Here is a 20,990-nt window from a genome sequence, read left to right on the forward strand (position 1 = left end):
TGTAATTTGAGGTCAAAGGTGAAGTATTTCTCAAAAACTATCCATAATATTCAATTTAAAATTAAAACTTTAAGCTCTAAAATGAAATAGTTTATTTATTCTACCTCTATTGATTTTCAGTACATTGAATATGAAAATTACTGGATAATTTGTTGGTAAGAGGACTAAATCTTGGAATAATTATGTTAACAAAATGTAATTTCTTACTATGTTTTTGTGTGTGTGTATATGTACAGAGATTAACTAAATTAGCTTCGGTGTTCTTAAGGTATGAAGAGATTTGCTTTGTGATTAATAATGAGGACTTAATTGGATTCGAGTCGGTTTCGGACACGTGCGGATTACTTGGAAAATAAGGGCAAAAACGCGGTTTCCGATTAGGACGCACCGTCGAGTATTCCCTTTGAGCTCCAAAGTCTCGGAAAATGTCGTAATTGAATTTTCGCACTGGATGGGAATCTCGCTTTTGACGCGAACGAAAAAGAATAAAGAAACATCTAACGACCGCGTCCAATTACTGTCGTTAATCTTAAGTCTTGACTGAGTGTGTTAGTGTATAGATTTTGCGGTCGGAAAATTGTTAACCATCCACCCACCAAGTGGGAAGAAGAAAAAGAGATGAAAAGGAAAACGTAGATACGTAAATTCTTGAAGTGTTCATCGATGATGATAGTGCGGTGCTGTTTGTCGATTGATAAGCTCCGGGAAGATTTCGGTTTATTATGCGAAATCAGTTGCGAGCGACTACATTTGCCATTATCTCATAATAATCCTCACTCTGCATGTGTGTCTGTGTGTATATGCTCCGGCCTCTATGCGCTCGTGTGTTTGTGGGTAATGAGTAAACATTACGATTTTTTCGACTAAATGCGAGATAAAAAGTCTATATAATAAATTGTGATATAATCGATTCGACTAGTGTTTATTGAGTGTTCGGCGCGCGAAGAAGATGTCCGGAAAACTGCTGAAAATTGGATTCATCGGGGGCGGAAAGATGGCCCAGGCGATGGCCAAAGGGTTCATATCCGCTGGTAAGTCACGCACTTACAATTCAAATCAATTCAAATTAATAAAATAACAATACAATAATAAATTTTCACAAAAACAAGAACTTGTTATGCACAAGTTCGTGTCTGAAAGTCCAGCTTCAAGAGATCTTTTTTCTCTCCGTTTTACGTAACAGCGAGCTGTTTGTTTGTGCACAAGTTTCCTTTCGAGTGAGTGAAGAAGCGCAATCTTATTTCGGATAAACTAAAATAAATACCGGAGCGTGAGATAAGGGATCCGATGTGGCCTGACCTTGCGCTAAATTTAGTCTAATAGAGTTTGGAAAAGTTGTCCGAAGACATTTTTCGAAAAATTTCTTATTTTGTTTTTAACTTTCAAGCGTTTTGTAAATATTTACTATTAGAACATTTATCTTTTTCGAACAATGAATCGCTGGAAAATTACTACAAGTGGGACCTTAAAATATATATAGATAAGGCTCTCTCTCTCTACCGTGTTTTCATAATTTTTATTATTATTTGTCGATTAATCCACGTGGAGTCACCTTCACCTGAGCAATTTATTAACCTCCAAGCATCTATCTTGTAAGCAAAATATTTGTGTTTGTTGGAATGGTCATGATCTGATAATCATCTCACAAGGAGACAATAGTAGATAAAAAAAGAAACAGAAACAATACAATGAAAATCTATTTTTATTATTAAGCTGTTACGTACTCATAAAATAATCATTAGATAGTTATGAACGTGCCACAACATCTGTTACATTACAGAACGAGAACGTATTTTCAAATACTTCATCATTTCCTTTTCCTTATGCTAATGTTTAAAAAAAATAGTATTACATCATTTACTTTTTACATTTCATTGTTTCCCATTTTGATTATAATCAGTTTTTTCTTTGCAATTTAATAAATTTATTAAAATCTTCCATATTCTATTAATCAAAAAGAACACTTACTTAGTCGAAGTTATGTTTGATATCTTATGTCTATATGGTAACATAGTTTTCTAGGAGATATTCTTCAAGATTGTTTTGTTACCACTGCAATCTCTTGCTTGATACTAAAGTTCAAAATGTCAATTTTAACTGTCTTCATTTGTAGGTTGATGTATGTAACATTAATTTGTATAAACCATGACGTTGTGATTTCGATTGAAATTTACAAATAATTTAAATACTTTGTCCATCTGCAGAAACTTAGTACAAATTATATCAGAAACTATAGATTTTTGTATATTTTGTAAATTTGAACGTTTTATTTAATAGTTTAATTAGAATATTGTGGAATGATATTTAGATATTTGAAATTGTATGAGATTCATCTAATGATTGATGTAAAATTTGGCAACTTATAATTAATTAATTCCTTTCACATTTTGTTAAATTTCTCAAATACTAGAATAGATTCAGAATATGTAAATTAAAGGTAAATATTTAGGGTTTAATGTGTGTTTGTTGCAATTATTGTAGTTTCATTAATTTTACTGTAAAAATGAAGTAATGTGAAACTAAGCATTGAAAAAGCAGTGTCTTCTCATTTTGTTAGTTTTCTCGAATACTAGAAAAACTAGAAAAAAATCAGAATATGTAAATTAAAGGTAAATATTTAGGGTTTAATAAGTGTTTGGTGCAATTATTCTAGTTTCATTAATTTAACTGTAAAAATGAAGTAATGTTAAACTAAGCATTGAAAAAGCAATGTCTTCACATTTTGTTAATTTTCTCGAATACTAAAAGAGTTAGAATAGATTCAGAATATGTAAATTAAAGCTAAATATTTAGGGTGTAATACGTGTTTGGTGCAATTATTGTAGTTTCATTAATTTAACTGAAAAAATGAAGTAATGTGAAGCATTGAAAAAGCAATGTCTTCACATTTTGTTAATTTTCTCGAATACTAGAAAAGTTAGAATAGATTCAGAATATTTAAATTAAAGATAAATATTTAGGGTTTAATACGTGTTTGGTGCAATTATTGTAGTATCATTAATTTGGCTGTAAAAATGAAGTAATGTGAAGCTAAGCATTGAAAAACCAGTGTCTTCACATTTTGTTAATTTTCTCGAATACTAGAAACGTTAGAATAGTTTAAGAATATTTAAATTAAAAGTAAATATTTAGGGTTTAATGCGTTTAGGGTTCAATTATTGCAGTTTCATTATTTTGGCCGTAATTTGCTGTCAAATATAAAGTAATTTAAAATATAGCCTCAAAAAGCAGTGTTTTCACATTTTGCTAAATTTCTCAAACACTATAAAATGTATAAAAGATATAGAATTTGTAAATTATAGCTAAATATATAGGCTTTAATACGTGTTTGGTGTAATTATTGTAGCTTTGTTAATTTGGCTATAATTTGAGGTCAAAAATGAAGTAACTTAAAATTAAGGCTCGAAAAATCATCTTTCTAAATTTACAATTTTCTAGAAGAATAAAATGCGCATATATAAATTTCGGTATTTGGATTGGCCGATGCTCATCGTAATGATGTTTCCGTTTAAAATAAATTTTTACTTGGAAACATCTTGCGGTGAAAACCGCGGAGGTCGCTCAAAATATAGAAATACACCACAAATTAGATTGAAAATAGCTGACAAAACCATAATGAAATTCATCATTTTTATAATTGCATCAATTCAACCTTCGTTACAAAAAAAGTAATAAATTTAATAATTTTAATAATTTGGATCAAATTTAGTTACTAGTTGAAGTTATCTAATTTAAAAAAGTTAACCAATGAATTGGTGATCTATACACTACCAAATATGAAAAAAGTAGTTTCAAAGTAAATATTTTTATCATATTTTTATTTGAGAAACATTTAGTAGTAGATAATTACATAATTTCGCGTTGATAAAAAATTGCGATGGTTGAAGGTAGGAAATTAACGACTAAACAAAGTATATTTATAGGAGGAAATGAATGGATCCGAAATAGATTAAAAGTCCGCTTAAAAACATGTCCCACTCCGAAATCGCGCATATAAATCCTCACCGAAAACTTTGCAAACTATTCGCTTATTTTCCTCCTCCGGTAAAACTCGCTTTTATTTTACCTCTTATTTTCGTTTCTTTTTTTTGTTACTTCTTTATTTACTTCTACATGTTCTTGCTTTGGAAATGAAATACGAGCGAAGATTGGAAACCGAATCCACCTGGCTGAACTTTCCGCTCGCAGCTTTAATATTATTATTATTATTATATCGCATATGTATATACAGCGACGTATTGCATGCGTTTCCGTCATTATTTCCCCTTTTTCGAAATTTATAACGGCACACTTATTTGCATATATACGCGAGGTACGATTGTTCTCGAATAAAGTTATTCCGGAATATTGCGTCCGTGCGTTTCGTTGCATGCCGAGCAATGGCACCGGCGATTACTCAACAAAAAGCACTTTGCAAATGGCATATTAATAAACTCCTTCTTCCCACTCGATTCTCTACATATTTATTTTCATTTTACTTTTTACATAATCATAAATAAAGCAATTACCTCAACGAAAAACATTAGTTTTACATGATAATTACATAAACTTTTATTACTTTCTATCTATAATAAATCAACTTCGACGTATTTATTATACTTGTATTCAAAATTCTTGATAAAAAACATTCATTATTGTCTATATTTTCAGGGTTGTCCAAGGGCGAAAGCATGATTGCAAGTTGTCATCCAAGCGATTTGGCTTCTCACGCCGCTTTCAAAGTAAGTAAATTCTATTAATTTATTGATGAATCTAATAATTATAAACAAATTTGTTAAGATGTATGATTGTTGAAACGAATAATTCTAATGCAGAAACCAATAAAAATTGCGCGAAGAACAATGAGATTTACGGAACGTTACGCAACAGACACGATCGTTGTGGTTGTGTTTTAATAACGATAGATTCTTGCGTCAGATCGTGTAAAAAAAAGTGATGAAGATTGCAATCAAAATAGGAAGGAAAATCGTACGAATCCGTTCGATGCGGATTCCAATAATAAAAATTCCATATGAAACTAATAAACAACTTTTATTTATTTCGTGCAGAATTCTCTTCCAATTCTCTTCTCAAATCCAATTTAAATTAGTTCGAGCGAACGACAACAATATCAGCAAAAAAAAATGCGAACGTTGATGGAAATTGGAAAAGTTCTGATTTTCTGTATAAATTTTTGTCGCTGTACAAATATTAAACAATATTTCTTTAAATTTGTTATAAAATATCTTATGAATTGATACGAATATTGTTAGCAATAAAAAAATTAATAAAATGCTAACTTTTTTAGGTTCCTGTTTTTTTTTTAATAAAGTTAAACCAAAAAATTTTGAAATTAAGCAAAATATGTGCGTTTTTTGTAACAGATATTTTTAATTATGGAAGGAAATATGTAATCATCCATCTGCCGCTCGAGAAAGTGTGAAAATGGAGACGCTACCTTTTGCTGTAATCGTTTTACTTTTTTAATTAAAAAAATTTAGAAAAAACTGATTCTAATTTATCCTTTTTGTTGCGTTACGAAATTGTTTGGATGAATGCGAAATTGTGCGTTTTTTTCTTTTCCATCAAATCTCATAACAGTTGTTTGTCGCATTCATGCTTAAATCTTCTCGGAAACTATACAAAGCTTAATTAAAAAAAAAAATAGTCATTAAATGTTGCTAAAAATAGAGACGTTCGTTTCCTATCATTTTGTAGAGTTATTAATTGAATGATCTAAGCGAAATTATTATACGAATGTCGTAATTCATGCTAACTTGTTTTTAATTTATCGTAGGACTTAAGTATTGTGATTTGGATAAATCGTTGTAATTTAATACTGATGGGAATTTAATAATCTGAGCGGCGAGGATAATTGTTGTTGCTTTTGTGTAGGATTTGGGTGCGGAATCGATCTTCGAAAATGTACCGGTCGTGCAGAAGTCGGACGTGGTAATAATCTCCGTTAAGCCGCAAGTAGTTCCGACGGCTTTGGGCGATATCAAGAAGGCGCAAGGGGTGAACGCGAACAAACTCTTCCTCTCTATTGCCATGGGAATCACCATCAAGCAGCTCGAGCAGGTAATTAGGGTGGTCGTGTTTAGACGGTTTAGACTTATCCGTTTCGGGCTTTGCAGTTTCTTCCCGGCGAGTCTAGAGTGGTGAGGGTGATGCCCAACACTCCGGCCTTGGTTCGTAGCGGAGCTTCCGTCTTCGTCTGCGGCCAGAAGGCAACAGAAGATGATGCTTCGATCACCAAGAAGTTGCTGGAATCCATCGGAACTTGCGAGCAGGTTACAGAGAATCTCTTGGATCCGATCACAGCTCTCAGCGGATCAGGACCGGCTTACGTAAGTTTCACAATTCATGTTATATAATAACATGGTTTAGTAAATCAAATTGTTTTGAGGATTAAGAAAATTGTATTAATTGTTGCTTTTTTGTAGATTTACATAATGATTGAGGCGTTGGCCGATGGCGGTGTGAAAATGGGTCTTCCTCGTGATCTCGCATACAGACTGGCCTCGCAGACCGTCCTTGGCGCCGGACAAATGGTCAGAGACACGAAGATACACCCAGGTGTGCTGAAAGACGACGTGACTTCTCCTGCTGGTAGCACGGCAGCTGGACTGCACTTCTTGGAGCAGAAAGGTACGACCTATTTGTCAAAGTTAATATGCATGCACAGGTGTCCGACCCGTAAGACGACGAAGGCTACAGGAAGGATGCATCCTTCTGCAAAGAATATACCCATAACAACAACAACAACAGCCAACAACAACAAAAGAAGAAAACACAAGGGAAACGCATGAAACTAAATTTAAACTCGCAACCCCGCAGCTGGAGTAATTAGAAAATTAATTAAGTCTGCAGCGGGGTGTGTTCGTTCACTTCTTTTATTTCATTCGCAAACTTTTTCTTTTTATTCGTTGCTTCATGTGCATTGATCGAAGGGAGAAGCGGTAATTGATGCGATACTTCCGTTTAGGTTTCAGATCCGCACTGATTGGAGCCATCGAGACGGCCACGAAGAGATGTCGCGAAGTTTCCCAGGCGGACGCCACCAAATGAGACTACTTATTTATTCTTACCTGCTAGTTCATAGTTAGATAGTTTTTGTTTTTTCGAATAACTTTTAGTCCAATTGTTTTTTTTTTACAAAAAGAATATGTGATTATTTAACAAATATATAGACGACTTATTTTTTTGAACACTGTCTCCGCTTGTTTCTCTTTTTTTTATCATTCGGCTGTTTCACATTTCAAATGTGATGATGGAAGGAACAGTTAGAGCTGGAATTGCGTGAATGCAACGTTCCGTACATTTGCATACGGCATGTTGTTTTTTTCTTTTATTCTTATACTCTTCTTTCCCTTCTGCGTCCGTATTTTTTTTTCTTTACAACGTTTTTGACACACACGCTCTAAACGGTTTCGACTCTTTGGACATCTTATTACTTACAACTGCAACAAACACGACCTGCACTTTCTGCATTGCTCCTTTTCATTTACATTAGTCATTTTACAAAAAAAAATAAAAAAGATACTATTACTACATGTGAGTAAAATGAATCCATTCCAATAAATTATTAATTAAACAAAGTCTATTTTAATTAATATGTAATTTGTATAATTTAAAAAGTTATGAAAATAATAAGAATTTAATAAATTAGAAAAATCAGTATTTCGACATGTGCTGAGTGTTGTTGTTTTAGTTTATACTTTTTTCGTGTACGTAAATGTAAAATTGCATAATTCCGATAAAGACTAATTAATCCGAGTTGTTTGTCGGATCGACTACAAAAAAAACAGTCCAGTAGTTTTCCTTGTTTTCTCACCATCACATGTTGTTTAATTGGTTCGAGGTAACAGTGTATCATTGGAGTAGGTATCAACGAAACAGTGAGTATTGAAATTCTATAAAATAATTCAAGTTTAATACTAATAATTTTACTTTTATTGATTGATTCTCTTGATGTAAGCGTTCATATAAATTATAATTGTAAGGAATGAAAAGACGTTACGTAATAAGTTTATAAGAAATAATTGTTTTGTTTGATTAAAGTAGGCGCATCTCAATGTCAAAGGATATCACGTTTCTATCATAGTCTCAATGCATTATTTGTCTTTTGTTTTGCCAAAACAATGTTGTTTTTTGTTTCAATAGCCAAGTGTTGTTCATTGCTATTCTTTGTTCAACAAAATCTCCATCGACAGTGAAATAGTTCATCTACTAAAAATAGGTATTTCTTTATTTCATGTTTTTATTAATTTTTATTTCAACATTTTATTATTCCATATGTTTCATTTAAACATGATTTTATATGTTGATCAAAGTTAGTTATCGTTAGTTTTCTCTTATGACAAACTTTGTTTGTTGCATAGGTTTCCATGTTTCAATTTATTTAAAACTATTAAAATCCAAGTGGTTGTCGTATCGATTGATTAGTTGTTTCTTTTATGTCAAGCAGTTGTTTGTTTGCATTTTTTTTTCTTCAAGAAATGTCAATTCTTTACAGTCAAGTGTTGTTCTTTCAAGAAATCTGTTATAGGAAGTGCTTCAATAAATTCATGGCTAAAACTTTATGGACTTGGACAGAACTCACCTTTCGCCGCTTGAACAACAGGTATTTTATTTGAATCTAATTAATTACAGCATTTAACACATTTCACCGCATTTTCTTTTTCGAAAATGTATTTCCAGAAATGTAAAATTTTAAACTGTAAATCATAGTTTGACAGGGATGGATTCAGAAAAAATTCTCTTATAATTGTTTTTGTTTTTTAGATTTAATGCATTTGTATTTCAATATTAAGTTCTTCTTTTTACATTACTATATTTTGTCGAAGTAAATAATTCTGCATTTTCGTAATTTCAATTGTTTTTAATCGTTAATAATGTAATAATCATTATTTATAAATCTGTCTGAAAATTTGCAATTTTCTCTTGCTTTTTTTTGTTGTTGTACGCACTTTACGATGTTATTCACATATTCGTAATGAAGTCGGGGGAACCGAATTGAAAGAGCCGCAATTGCCATACTCGTTACCGCGCGCCCAATTATGGAATTGAAAAGCTCGCGACGATCATTTTCTTTTGAGATTTCTGCGATCGCGGAATGTAACCGTATGTGTGTGTTTGTATGTATATTTGAGAGAGAAAAGGAGGAAACGCGAAGGCTCTGTTGCATAATTGGTACTTAGATCACGACTTATTTTTAGTCCAAAAACAGTAACTTTGGATTGTATATATTTAATGTTTGCTTCTTTATAAAGTATTTTATAATCTAACTAAAGTATTATAAATTGAAATATCTTTTTTGCATCTTGTTTGCAAACATCCATTTGTAAAATTATTTACTAATGAAACAATTTCAATTCATTTTCTGTATAAAATCAACGTACTTTTTTTTTTCTTGTATAACTTGTAATTTTTTCGTAAATTGTAAATGTTTACATGGGTTTTTAGTAAATTGAATATATTTGTATGGGGTTTTACTGGCATCTTCGTGCTATTTCCTAGCCGCCTGCTACGAGCTGTAGAAATTGGATAAGAAAGTGAATAGGATTTTCTTAAAAATATTTACATGAGTTTTCAATAAATTGGTGGTTTTTGTTGCGTAAGAATCGCACAGTACCACGGTTCTGTTCCAGCCATTTTGATGGTTTTCACTCCTTAATAAAAAAAGGATAGGTGTAAAATGAATACTATTTCTGTTCATTTGATTAATAAGTATTGCAACAAACAATAGAATTAGTTAGTTAATTATTTACAAATTTTGATTGTCATATGTAGAGTAATCCAATTTTCCTTTGAAGTTGCGATTGTGAAATGTAGAAGCTATGTATGTGGAGATGGTAGGAAATCCCAGATTGGATACATAATATAGGTTGTTAGTTCGCGACTTATTTTTGGTCCAAAAACAGTAACTTTGGATTGTGTTTATTTAATGTTTGCTTCTCTATAAAGTATTTTATAATATAACAGAATTATTATGAATTGAAATATCTTTTTTGCATCTTGTTTGCAAACATCCATTTCTAGAATTATGAAACAATTTCAATGCTAAAGGAACTGTATAAAATCAACGTACTTTTTTTTTCTTGCATAACTTATGTTTTTTTCGTAAATTGCAAACGTTTATATGGGTTTTTAGTAAATTGAACATATTTGCATGGGAAATAGCATGAAGATGTCAGTAAAACCTATCTTCGTGCTATTTCCTAGTCGCCTGCTACGAGCTGTAGAAATTGGAAAAAAAAGTAAATAGGATTTTCTTAAAAATTCTATTCACTTACATGTGTTGTTTGCAAACATTCATTTCTAGAATTATTTACTAATTAAACATTAAAGGAACTGTATAAAATTAACGTACTTTTTTTTTCTTGCATAACTTATGTTTTATTCGTAAATTGTAAATGTTTATATGGGTTTTTAGTAAATTAAACATATTTACATGGGAAATAGCATGAAGATGTCAGTAAAACGTATCTTCGTGCTATTTCCTAGTCGCCTGCTACGAGCTGTAAAAATTGGAAAAAAAAAATAAATAGAATTTTCTTAAAAATTCTATTCACTTACATGTGTTTTCATATATTTCCATGGGTTTTCATATATTTCCATGGGTTTTCAATAAATTGAAAATAGGTATAAAATGAATGCTATTTCTTTTCTTTTGATTAATAAGTTTTGCAACAAACAATAGAATTAATTAATTGCTCTCAGTGTTAATTATTTATACATTTTGCTTGTTATATGTATACTTATTAATATTGCTTTGTAAAAAATGAGTGATCCAATTTTCGTTTAAAGTTGCGATTGTGAAATGGAGAAGTTATAAATGTAGAGATGGTAGGAAATCCCAGATTGGATACATAATATAGGTTGTTAGTTCGCGACTTATTTTTGGTCCAGATAAACTTTTGCCTGTGTTATTATGTGTGCTAGGTGTATGTATGTGTGTGAGAGAGTGTGGGTGTGTATAATAGTGAGTGAGTGAGGTCGGGGACAGCAGGGGGTCTAGCTTGGCACGTGCTTGCTAAAACACCAGCTGATTCGGAGCAGACCCGGCGTCTTTGGCGTGACCGTGGCGCGCGCTCTCTTTTCCTTCGGGATCCGTAGCAGGTTCTGCTGGTCCGGGGTACGGTTGTGGGTTAGGCCGGTTGCTGCCGCTCGCAGGACCTCCGGCTAGGATCAGCTAGGGTCCTGACTCACGTTGTGGTGCGCGGGGCTCCCCTCCAGAGCGGTTGCGCAATAGAATCCCCAGTCAGCTGAGTGTCAAACGCTATCGAACGGGGCCAGGACGGTGCAGGCAGCCTGCCAGACCTTCCGTCGCTTATTCAATGTAATAATACCGAGCGCGGCGGTTTCCACCTGCGATTCGCGAACGGACCCCACGGCGAAGACCTCCAGGCCACCGAACCAAATAGAACGAAATTTAAAAAAGAGAGAGATCAAAAATATTATATAACATTTAAATAAATAAAGCAGCAGCAGCAACAAAAGAAACCGCAACCTACGAGGAGGAGGAAACCGACGGTAGAGACTCAGCCATCTAGGATCTCTCCTTCATCGGTGAGTCCTCTCCCCAAGTCGCTTGCATTTTTTTTTTATCACTACGGGCTTTAGGAATGAAAAGACTATATTTCCTGCACTTTTCGCCGCCCGGCCTTTTCCAATTTCAAATCCGTAGAGAGAGGTTAAGTGTCTTTGTTCCGGTTCCGCGCATGGCTGTTGCGAACCGGAATTTTCCGCCTCCGGAAGAAGCCGGCCGGTTTTTCCCTGAAACCGGTGTCCAGGTCATTTTTTGCGCTCCCCGTTCTCGTAACTTATACCATTTTCCGGGTTGGGCTTCGAACGAAAACCGGAAAAAGTTACGCAGATAGATAGAGCGAAAGAGAGTGAGAGAGAGAGAATGCGGTGAATGTTCGTGTGGGAGAGAGAGATGGAATGATCGAATCGATGTCTCGTTGCGCGATTCCACCGGGCCTCGGAGGTGTGTAATTGTCGCGCGCTTCTGCTCAGCCTGGTGCTCTGCTCTGATCCGCTGTTGCCCTGCACTGTTGCTAACCGGCTTTTCCTCCACTCCGCGCTCCGAATCGGAGAACTGCAATTACCATTTCTAATTACTAGGTAGGCCATTTTCCACCGCCCGCCCCGGATTGTTTTCCCAATATCTCTGCACAAAGGAACTCAACTCTACTCCTGCATCCACCGTCTTTTAACAGCACCACTCTAGGAAATAACCATTTTCTGCCCTCTCTTCTCCAACTAACAACTAACATATTTCTAGAACTTTCAATTGAAAATATATTCAAATAGAATTAATCCTCTTGCACAATACACACTTCTTTACCGAAACATTATTCAATTCCAAAATAATACAAAACGAAACTCACCATAATCAATAGATATTTTCATAATTTAAAAAAAAATCACATTTAATTACATGCATTTATATAACAAACGTAAGTTATTTTATTATAACTTTTAATATCTAATTTTGTATTTTTAATTTCAAATATATTCAATTTCTTGTTCAAACATAATTTCTCTATTGTGACATTATTCAATTATAAAAATATATAATCTCGTCCTAATTGTATGAAAAATATACTTTCAAAGTTTAGTAATTTAAAAATATTAAAAAAAATTATATAGGCTTCCTTATTATAACATTATTAAATTCCAAAAGTATACAAAGGAAACTTATTCTGATTAAATTGAAAATTGTAAAAAAAAATCCAGGACTAATCAATATTAGTTTTAATTACAGGCTTTAATATAAGAAATGAAAATCGATAAAGCGAAATAAAAATTATTTCCTGCAACATAAATCAATACCGAATAAGTTATATTCGTAAATGAAAAATGTGATTTAAAGAAATAAGAGAAATTATTCGAGAAACCGAAAAGAAAGTCCTTCAAATCTCTTTTTGTTTTAACTATAAACTTCTGATTTTCTATTTCTTTTTAATTTCTAAATATATAAATATATATTTTCTTGGTTTTCCCGTGTTCGTTTCACTTCGTCTTAAATATGAAACACCGAAAAAGAAAATGCTAGAGTAGAAGTAGAACGAAATTTATGGACCGCAACATCTATTATCTTTTTCCTCCGCGCACATTTTTGTCCCTCTTTCCTTCGCATTTTTTTTTTGGTGCGCTTTCCTCTCCTTCCCCCACACGCCCAACTATAATTTGCGGACTTCGGGAAAACGCTAACGGAGTAAATTGAGCGAAATCCAAAGCTTAACTGGAACTTGCATAAGTTATGGCTGGGGAAGGAAGGAAAAAAAAGAAGAATGTTGTGTAATCTTGGAGGAAACCTTTTTTTTTTCGCCCGGGTCTCTCTCTCTCCTTCGATCCCTTTGGGTGGATGTTGGAAGGAAGGAGAGGGTGTTAAGGGAAAAAATTCGGGTCTGGATTAAATTAAATTAAGTGTGAGATGATTAAAGTAATTTGCTTGGCCCGAAATATTTTTTTTGGGTTTTCCTTCTCTCCCTCCGTTTTTCCATGCTAAGAACAAAAATTATAGCTTCCTTTTGTTGGGTCGGTCGGTAATTTGATTGGTGGTCGAGGTGGAAGCAGGGACAGTCCTATTTTATTAGGACTCTTGTTTCATCATTCCATCTTCTTTGCTTCTCTTTAAATATAAATTCGAGTTACCCTTCGCAAGTATTTATTTTGCGACGGGCCAATTTGTATTTAAATTTTGGGCGACTTTCATCCACTTCTTTTTTTTTTTCCAGCCTTTGATGTTTGACTACAATTTCCTTTAATAATATCATCGAATGTTAAAAGTTCATTTCTCCTGCTCTTTTGATCTCCATGAGTGAGAGTCTCTTTTTTTTTCATTTACTTTGAAAAGAACAGATCTGTTTTCAATCATTCATTTAAGTTCATTTCCGTATGCGAAATAACAATTCTCGCAGACATGTATTGACTTCGCGTCTCATCAAAGAGGGAACAAAGAGGAAATGTTTAATTAAGAGCGGTTAGGTTACAAATAAATGTCAATCAATTTCAAATACATTTATAATTACTTTCTTCATGTATAAAGAGAGATTTCATTGAGGACATTTAAGGAATTAATATCAATATCGAAGATAAAACGCATAATCGTGGATCAAATTGAAGATTATATAAAAATTAACTATCATTAAATGGAATACAAATTGGAACAAATCTGCAATCATTTTTTTGTTCTGTTTTGCTGAGCATATGATGAACATGCGAATTCGTGTGTTATTATTGTGTTGTAATTATGTTGATAATGTGGAATATTAAGGTTGATTCTTTGTGGAAGTTCCGCATCGGCGATGCCCATTGCTAACGTACATTAATACGAGTATGTACGTACGTATGAATTGTGTGTGTGTGTATGTACAAACTGTCCGTGCGTTATTTGCATTAACCGGGAATTACTTTGCAATTGTTGTTTGCGAGATAATGGCCTAGTGGTATAACTGTAACTGTAATACTTGAAATGAGAGAATGATGCGGAGAGGTCTGCAATCACCGTCTCTCAAATCCACATACGTAACAACAACAACAACAACAATCGCAGCAAAGATGCTTCCAGAGAATAGTTTTTAAGACGTACCGGTACGTCGGCGATGACTCAGAAATTATCCTGAATCTTGTAAAACTTGTTTCTCTTTTTTTTTATTTATTATTATTCTTCATAAAAGTGTATTTATACGATTACCACATTTCTATTTCTAACATCAATAACATTAAATAAATAAAAGGCGAGAATATAAAAACGAGTGAAGAGAGAGATTGCAACTTTTTTTCTTCTTCTATTATTTTTACACAACAGTAGTTCAAACTATCACGAGAATAATGCACAATTTATTTAGCGCTAAATTTAAATTGTAATTCCAGTTACTACTTCTTGCTGAAAACCTCCACAGGTGCAAACGACCTCGACGTTTCTATAAATAACTATCGAGGTAGTTCAACTAAATCCATCTCTAAATGGAAAATACTTTATTTTTTCCTTTTATTCTGTTGACTCTGGTAGAAAGGATATACGTGCATGTTTCATATTTAATAATGAAAATGTGCGTTGAAAGTCTATTAATAAACGATAAAATCGAAAAAGTTTATTTTTAGGAATTACTCAAAAATAAGTACGTTAGAAATGATTTTTCTATGAGATTTTCTACAATTTCTTTTGTGTAGTCTTTCTGTAGGAACTTTTTACTTTTTACAATTAGAAATTTCTATTGCATGTCGTTGTGTACAAACACAATATTTCTAATTATACTTTAGTTAATATTCAATTCGTGTCTGTGTGGTGGAAACCATCGAAGGTTGCTTAGAAATCTAAGCTCAATATATGTTAGTAAAATTTATTGATGTTTTTTTTCAAATTGTATTTGTTTGCAATGTTTAATGATTTATATAATTGTTGTTATTGCTTAAAATGTAGTTTTATGAATACGTGTATTAACTAGTTTCTAATTGTTTTTTTTTCCTATAATTGTTGCATATTGATAATACAGTGTTATTCATTCCGAAGCGTAGATTTGTAAAAATTTGGTAGAAACAAACTGCAGACGATTTGTTTAGAAAATTCGGTGTTTCGCTTGTTTTCGTCTGTCATGGCGGGCCGTGATAAATGTATTTATCGGAGGCGAAACGCGGATAGTATCCAATAATAAATAGATCAGCAGTTTCGTGACACGAACGAAAAAAAAAAATAGTACAGAAGAAGGGAAGCAGTATCAGAGGAATCCAGATCGGTGGCATCGCACAAGCAGTCTCCTTTCCTTCTCCGACAAAACGAAACTCACGTTACATAATAATGGTCGCAGTAATTTATCCAACTTCTCCAGTTTCGCATCGCGCTCACTCGCGCATTCGTGTCATCTGTTAAAATGCCTTGTTTACGTAATCGATCCTAATTTATATATTTTTTTGTTGTTGTTGTTTCTTTTGCTCGAAGGGAAATTATATTAATAATCCGAAGCTGCGAGGGAGTGACAGGGCATACAAACACACGCTCAAAAAAAAAAAATGGTACATGTTTTCTCTTTCGTCTCGTTTTCTATTTATGTTACATAATTCGTAAGAATCGAACGAGTGGAAGCGAGAGAAGCGAGTAGAGAGAATGAAAGAAAGACATAACCGGAGGAATTGATAGAATGAAATTGTATTTTGTCAGTGGAAATTTTTACGGTTTCATTATTTGTTGTAATGATAAATCACTTTAATGACCGAGGTGTTTAATTATTTTTTTTACGCGCTGCGTTGATTATTATTATATATATATATATCTTTCTTATTCCTCTTAGGTTGTTCTTTCTTTTGTTATTTTTATTTCGAGCTTCGTGTGGCGTTTATTTATTGAGTAATTAATTCGAAATTCATTTTCCTTTCACTTTTTTTTTGTTGTTTGTTATTAATTTCACGTTTATTTATAGCATCAGCACCAGATATATAAATATTCTTCCATCCATTGTGTTCAAATAGAAATTTGTAATTTTTTTTTTAAGTTGTGTAATTTTTATTCACAATCTGTTCATCAATGTGAACATTGAGTAAATTTAAGATCGCGGTTGACATTAAATGGATAATCTTTCTCAGTGAATAGTTACCATTATGATGATTCGATTTTTTTAATTTGTTGGCTAAGAAGTTTAACTTCAGTAGTATATTGATGCCACTATTTCCTTTGACTGTGAATCTGTTGCTATCCTTAACACTGTCATTGTCCATCGTCTTTTGGCTGAAGGTCCATATGCTGATGAATCTCATTCATTTCACTGTCCATCTGTGATGAACTATGGCCCTATTGCTGCAAGCATCTAGAGGGCTCACAAAGGGCCTGGCTTGACAAGGATTTGAACCTGCGCCCACTAGCTGTAAATAAATCAATAAAAGTATAAAAAGAAATTAAATTAATTGGATTTCATGAGAATGTAGATGTTAAAATATATCAATTTATATATGTTGATTTTCAGTGAATCACAAGAATCTAACTACTATAGAAAAATAAACAAACGAATCCATCATAATTATTAATATTTCTCCTTCTCTTTCTCAATATTGTGATTAATCGTTGTTACGCACAGAGGCGGAGTGAGAGAGGAAGACACAGGTTGTGTTTATGGTATAGCGTTCATGAATTATTACCTCTCCACCTATTTATCATATATCTATCTATATATATACTTATTTTTCTTTCTATCTTTCCTATACACCTAATTTATGAGGCTCGACTAATTGGAAATAGATTAGATAAGTGCTACCTTGTCGCGCGAAGTTAATTCCAATTTATTTATTTATTCTTATCCAAATTAGACTGAGGTTTCCCTTTTTCATTCTATTTTTCTCGTTTCGTGCGTACTTTTTTTTTTATTTCGTTCGTTAACGTCGGATGTTCGAATTATTTATTTACCTCCTGTAATTCATGCACGGAAACAGGCAACGCATAGGTGGTACTTTTTTGTTTTGTTTATTTTGTACGGTTCGCTTTCATAATGCAATCAGAATAATGGACTCACTCCCAAAGACGCAGCTAATGAATATTAATATTTTTGTTTTATTCAATTCAATTTCAAACATTGTATATAAAGAAACATTTATTATGAAATTATTTCTATATTTGATCTGTCTCTGAATTAGTTGATGTTTCATTTGGTTTTATTAGTGGAATAAAAGTATCGTCTTAAAGTGAAATAGGGGTTGTAAGTTGTTTATATTTGGTGTGTTAATTCGTATATTATATAAAGGGTTGGAAGGTGTATGCGTGTCAGGGAGTATTAAATTTTTTTTGTGTGTGTGCGAGCGGTTTGGGTCCATTTGAATTATTAATTCCATAGACGTCAGAGATAGAGGGTGGTTTTGGAATTTTTGCGGCCGGACCGCATGAATTTATAGTTGCACCACCGAATCCCGCCCTGAATAATTTACCTATTCGACCTCCGCCACGAAAATTAAACGCAGAGGTCCTCAATCCAAGAACAAACAGCCGCAAAACCACCCTCTCCTCTTCGTCCTTACCGGTTTCTGCATTTCCTTATTCGCTGTATCTCATTTTCATTTAAAAAATACGGTTATTCTTAATACCCTTTTCGTATTTCACTTTCTAATCAGGACGATGTCGAGCCGAAAATTACCCACGTTGCATATTTAATAAAGCAGCGAAATTTATAGGGGACGAAATTTGATTACAATGAAATTCGTATTAATACGGCCCAAAAATGTCCCTTCTCCGTGTTTTTCAGTGGGGGTGATGTATGGTTTGGATCAAGATTGAATTTCAAATTGGGACTGGATTTATAAAAAGCTGGAATGGAAGTTGTTTAATCGAGCGGAATATTCCTAAATGTTTTCGAATTTCGACTCTTTGCTAAATTACAATTTCTGTTGCGTGTGTTTCTGTTTGTATGAGTGTGCGTCTGGCTTATAATACGGAAGGCTCAAGGTCTCAATTTAATAACTACCGGTAGGCGTTCCACTAATTCCAATTTTTTTTTATACACCCATTGTTGTTGTTATTCTCTCACCTGATTTCTTGTTATACTTATTTTCAAGACGACTTGTTGCCTCAGCTGAATGCCAATTTTTAATGCAAACATCGATGATTTTTTTTTGTATCCTTACCGTTTAGTCACAGTATCTTCAGTTTAACGCATACAAAATGATGTAATCCAAAAGGGTGCAGCGTTTCAAAATATTTATGTTTCTTTAAGGTTCGAGGATGAATCGCCGCGATTTTCCGGTTAAACGAGTCGTTCCAATGCTGCTGCGATTGATCCTTCGGTTAATTACTCGCCAGTTTCGTATCGGGAAGGGAATATCGTTGCAACGACGCGTGCTCGTCTTTCCATTCCATTATTGTAATTAATAATAATCGCCGGAATCGGGCGTGGAAAATTATTTTAAAGAAATAAGTAGGATGAGGATGTTCTTAGCTCGTTGACTATCGGAGATGGAAGTAAAACCACATGCAGTATTTAGACGCTATCGGCTTTGAATCTTAATGGACGGAAGTTATGTGTGGTTGGAGTGAATAACGTGGAAATTATTGATTTGAGCTTTCTCCTTGAAATTATTCTCATCTGTTGCGTTGGGTTTTATGTGATTTTTCGTTTTGTGTCTATCAGGTATTTTCTAATAAGTCTCATAAGTCAGAACTGCAGCACTTTTAATTATAACACCTTATGGGAAATTAGCGTTATTTTAATAATAATAATAATCAAGTTTATTGACCAAAAGAACAGATACAAAGAAAATAAAATGAAACAAATTTACAATGAGTACATTTGGCCAAAGGGAACCGAATCAGTTTTTCCAACTAAAAAACAAAAGATCAACTGTTCTTCCTTTGGTCCCGAAAAAAATAAAATAAATATAAAGTACACAATTCCTTTGGTCCCGAAAAAAGTACAAAATTTCCCACAATAGCATAAATTAAAAAGCGTGTAAATACAATATAATAAATATAAAGTAAACAATTAGCCCAAAATAAAAAGCAAGTGAAATAATAGTAAATAAACAAGGTAAAAATCATATAAATATATAGAAAAGTACATAAAGACAAAAATATAAAATATATAAAAGAATAGCAGCTGCATAAGATCATCGAGAATTGAGTTTGTAAATAAACAAATAAACAAGCAAACAAACCAACAAAGGGCACGCACCAAATACAAAAATTAAAAAGAAAAACAAAAATTCGTGTGCAAAAACGTGCGCAGCACTAAATGATTTCTTCTGAGGCGCCGTTTAGAAACTAGCGAACAGCGATTGTGTAAGTTGTCGATTTCCTGTTAAGTGGACAAACATGTTTGCGTTGAGTGAGGTCCACACTGTGATAACAAACAATGTGCATCTAAACTATATATGTGTATGCTTGTGTGTGCGAGAGTTATTTGCGTTGCAATCCACTAATTTCGATGTTTTCTCTGCTGTGTTTCAGGCATAAACAAGGAAGGAGGAATTGAATTGAAAGTGCAAAGCGATCGAAATTTGAAGAAATAAAAACTCAGTATTACATACTCGTTGTATATACTTGTAGAGATTATTATTATATATAAATTATACATATATATATATATATATTTGGCAGTTGAGTGAGAAAAATTTGGAGCTTTGAAATTGGCCTTATCTTAGAGATATTTAGAAGAGAGTCGTGGTAGTTTTTGGAATTTTGTGGAAACGATTTTGTTCAAATTTTTTTGAAGCAGTGATAGAAAGAGAGAAGCAAAATGTTCGTCCAAACCGAATTTAATAATAAATCAAACAACAATAATGAGCTGAGCAGGACGGCGGCTGCTGCGGCGGCGGCGGCTCAGCAGTCCGGTGATCTGTTCAAGGATCTGGATCTGATCTCGAGGTTCTGCGTTCCGATCTGTTCGCGGGACAACGAGATCCGCGAGGTCGCCTTGGACGTGATCTCGAAGACGGTCGAAGGGTGGCTGGACGGGGTGGGAAGCCCGAAGCATTACCGGCTCTCGCAGACCGATCGCAGGAGGCCGACGGGGGTGTGCGCCTGCTCGGATTCTTCCAATTCCGCCGCCGTCGATGTGCCGCGCGAGTACATGGACCTGGTGGCCCTTCACCTGCCCATCATCCTCAGGCTATCAATCAGCTGTCCATTTGCTAACGTCAGGGAGAAGTGTCAACATATCTTGGAAGTCGTGCAGGTATTGTAACATCATCATAACATTATATTTTCAATAATTTACAATGATCAGTAATAGTTAATTTTCATTAGTAATTTGTACGTTTTTTTAGAATATTTCAATTAATTTCAGGAAAATTACCAATTTAAATATTTAAACAAAAGTTATTTGCTTTAAAAAAATCTTTCTCATTTGGTCAATTAGTTTCAGTGAAAAGCATATGTTTCGCAGTTGTAATAAAGACTAAATTTTCCGATGATTTTCTCGTTTTTTTTTTATTTAAAAAAAAGCTGTTCTTTGATTTGAAATTTGTCATGTGGTCTTTCTATCTACTATATATGTTATTAGAAGATGTCAATTAGTTTCGTT

At 33.4% G+C, this 20,990-nt stretch overlaps 2 protein-coding genes across 2 annotated transcripts; both read left to right on the forward strand.

Annotated features, from left to right (window-relative positions):
• The first annotated feature begins 714 nt into the window (after positions 1-714).
• Positions 715-7,154, forward strand: LOC108562468 (pyrroline-5-carboxylate reductase). Its single transcript, XM_017920823.1, has 6 exons — positions 715-1,031; positions 4,651-4,721; positions 5,875-6,060; positions 6,117-6,329; positions 6,426-6,630; positions 6,968-7,154. Exons 1-6 carry the CDS (start codon positions 950-952, stop codon positions 7,048-7,050), a joined length of 840 nt encoding a protein of 279 aa, XP_017776312.1. The 5' UTR covers positions 715-949; the 3' UTR covers positions 7,051-7,154.
• A 3,807-nt stretch (positions 7,155-10,961) lies between these two features.
• On the forward strand, positions 10,962-20,642 carry LOC108562458 (the record flags this gene model as incomplete). The annotated part of the gene is made up of 2 exons (XM_017920812.1): positions 10,962-11,553; positions 19,916-20,642. A coding segment is annotated over exon 2 (438 nt), but the record flags the coding sequence as incomplete, so codon positions are not given.
• Between the last annotated feature and the right edge of the window lie 348 nt (positions 20,643-20,990).

The sequence above is a fragment of the Nicrophorus vespilloides genome, unplaced genomic scaffold (assembly GCF_001412225.1).
Source record: "Nicrophorus vespilloides isolate i.1.1-1 unplaced genomic scaffold, Nicve_v1.0, whole genome shotgun sequence".
NCBI classification, from domain to species: Eukaryota; Metazoa; Arthropoda; class Insecta; order Coleoptera; family Silphidae; genus Nicrophorus; species Nicrophorus vespilloides.

Coding starts and splice junctions, on each gene's coding strand:
- LOC108562468 (XM_017920823.1), top strand. CDS start 950: ATGTCCGGAAAACTGCTGAAAATTGGATTCATCGGGGGCGGAAAGATG. Junction 4,722..5,874: donor CTTCTCACGCCGCTTTCAAA/GTAAGTAAATTC, acceptor GCTTTTGTGTAG/GATTTGGGTGCGGAATCGAT. Junction 6,061..6,116: donor CCATCAAGCAGCTCGAGCAG/GTAATTAGGGTG, acceptor CGGGCTTTGCAG/TTTCTTCCCGGCGAGTCTAG.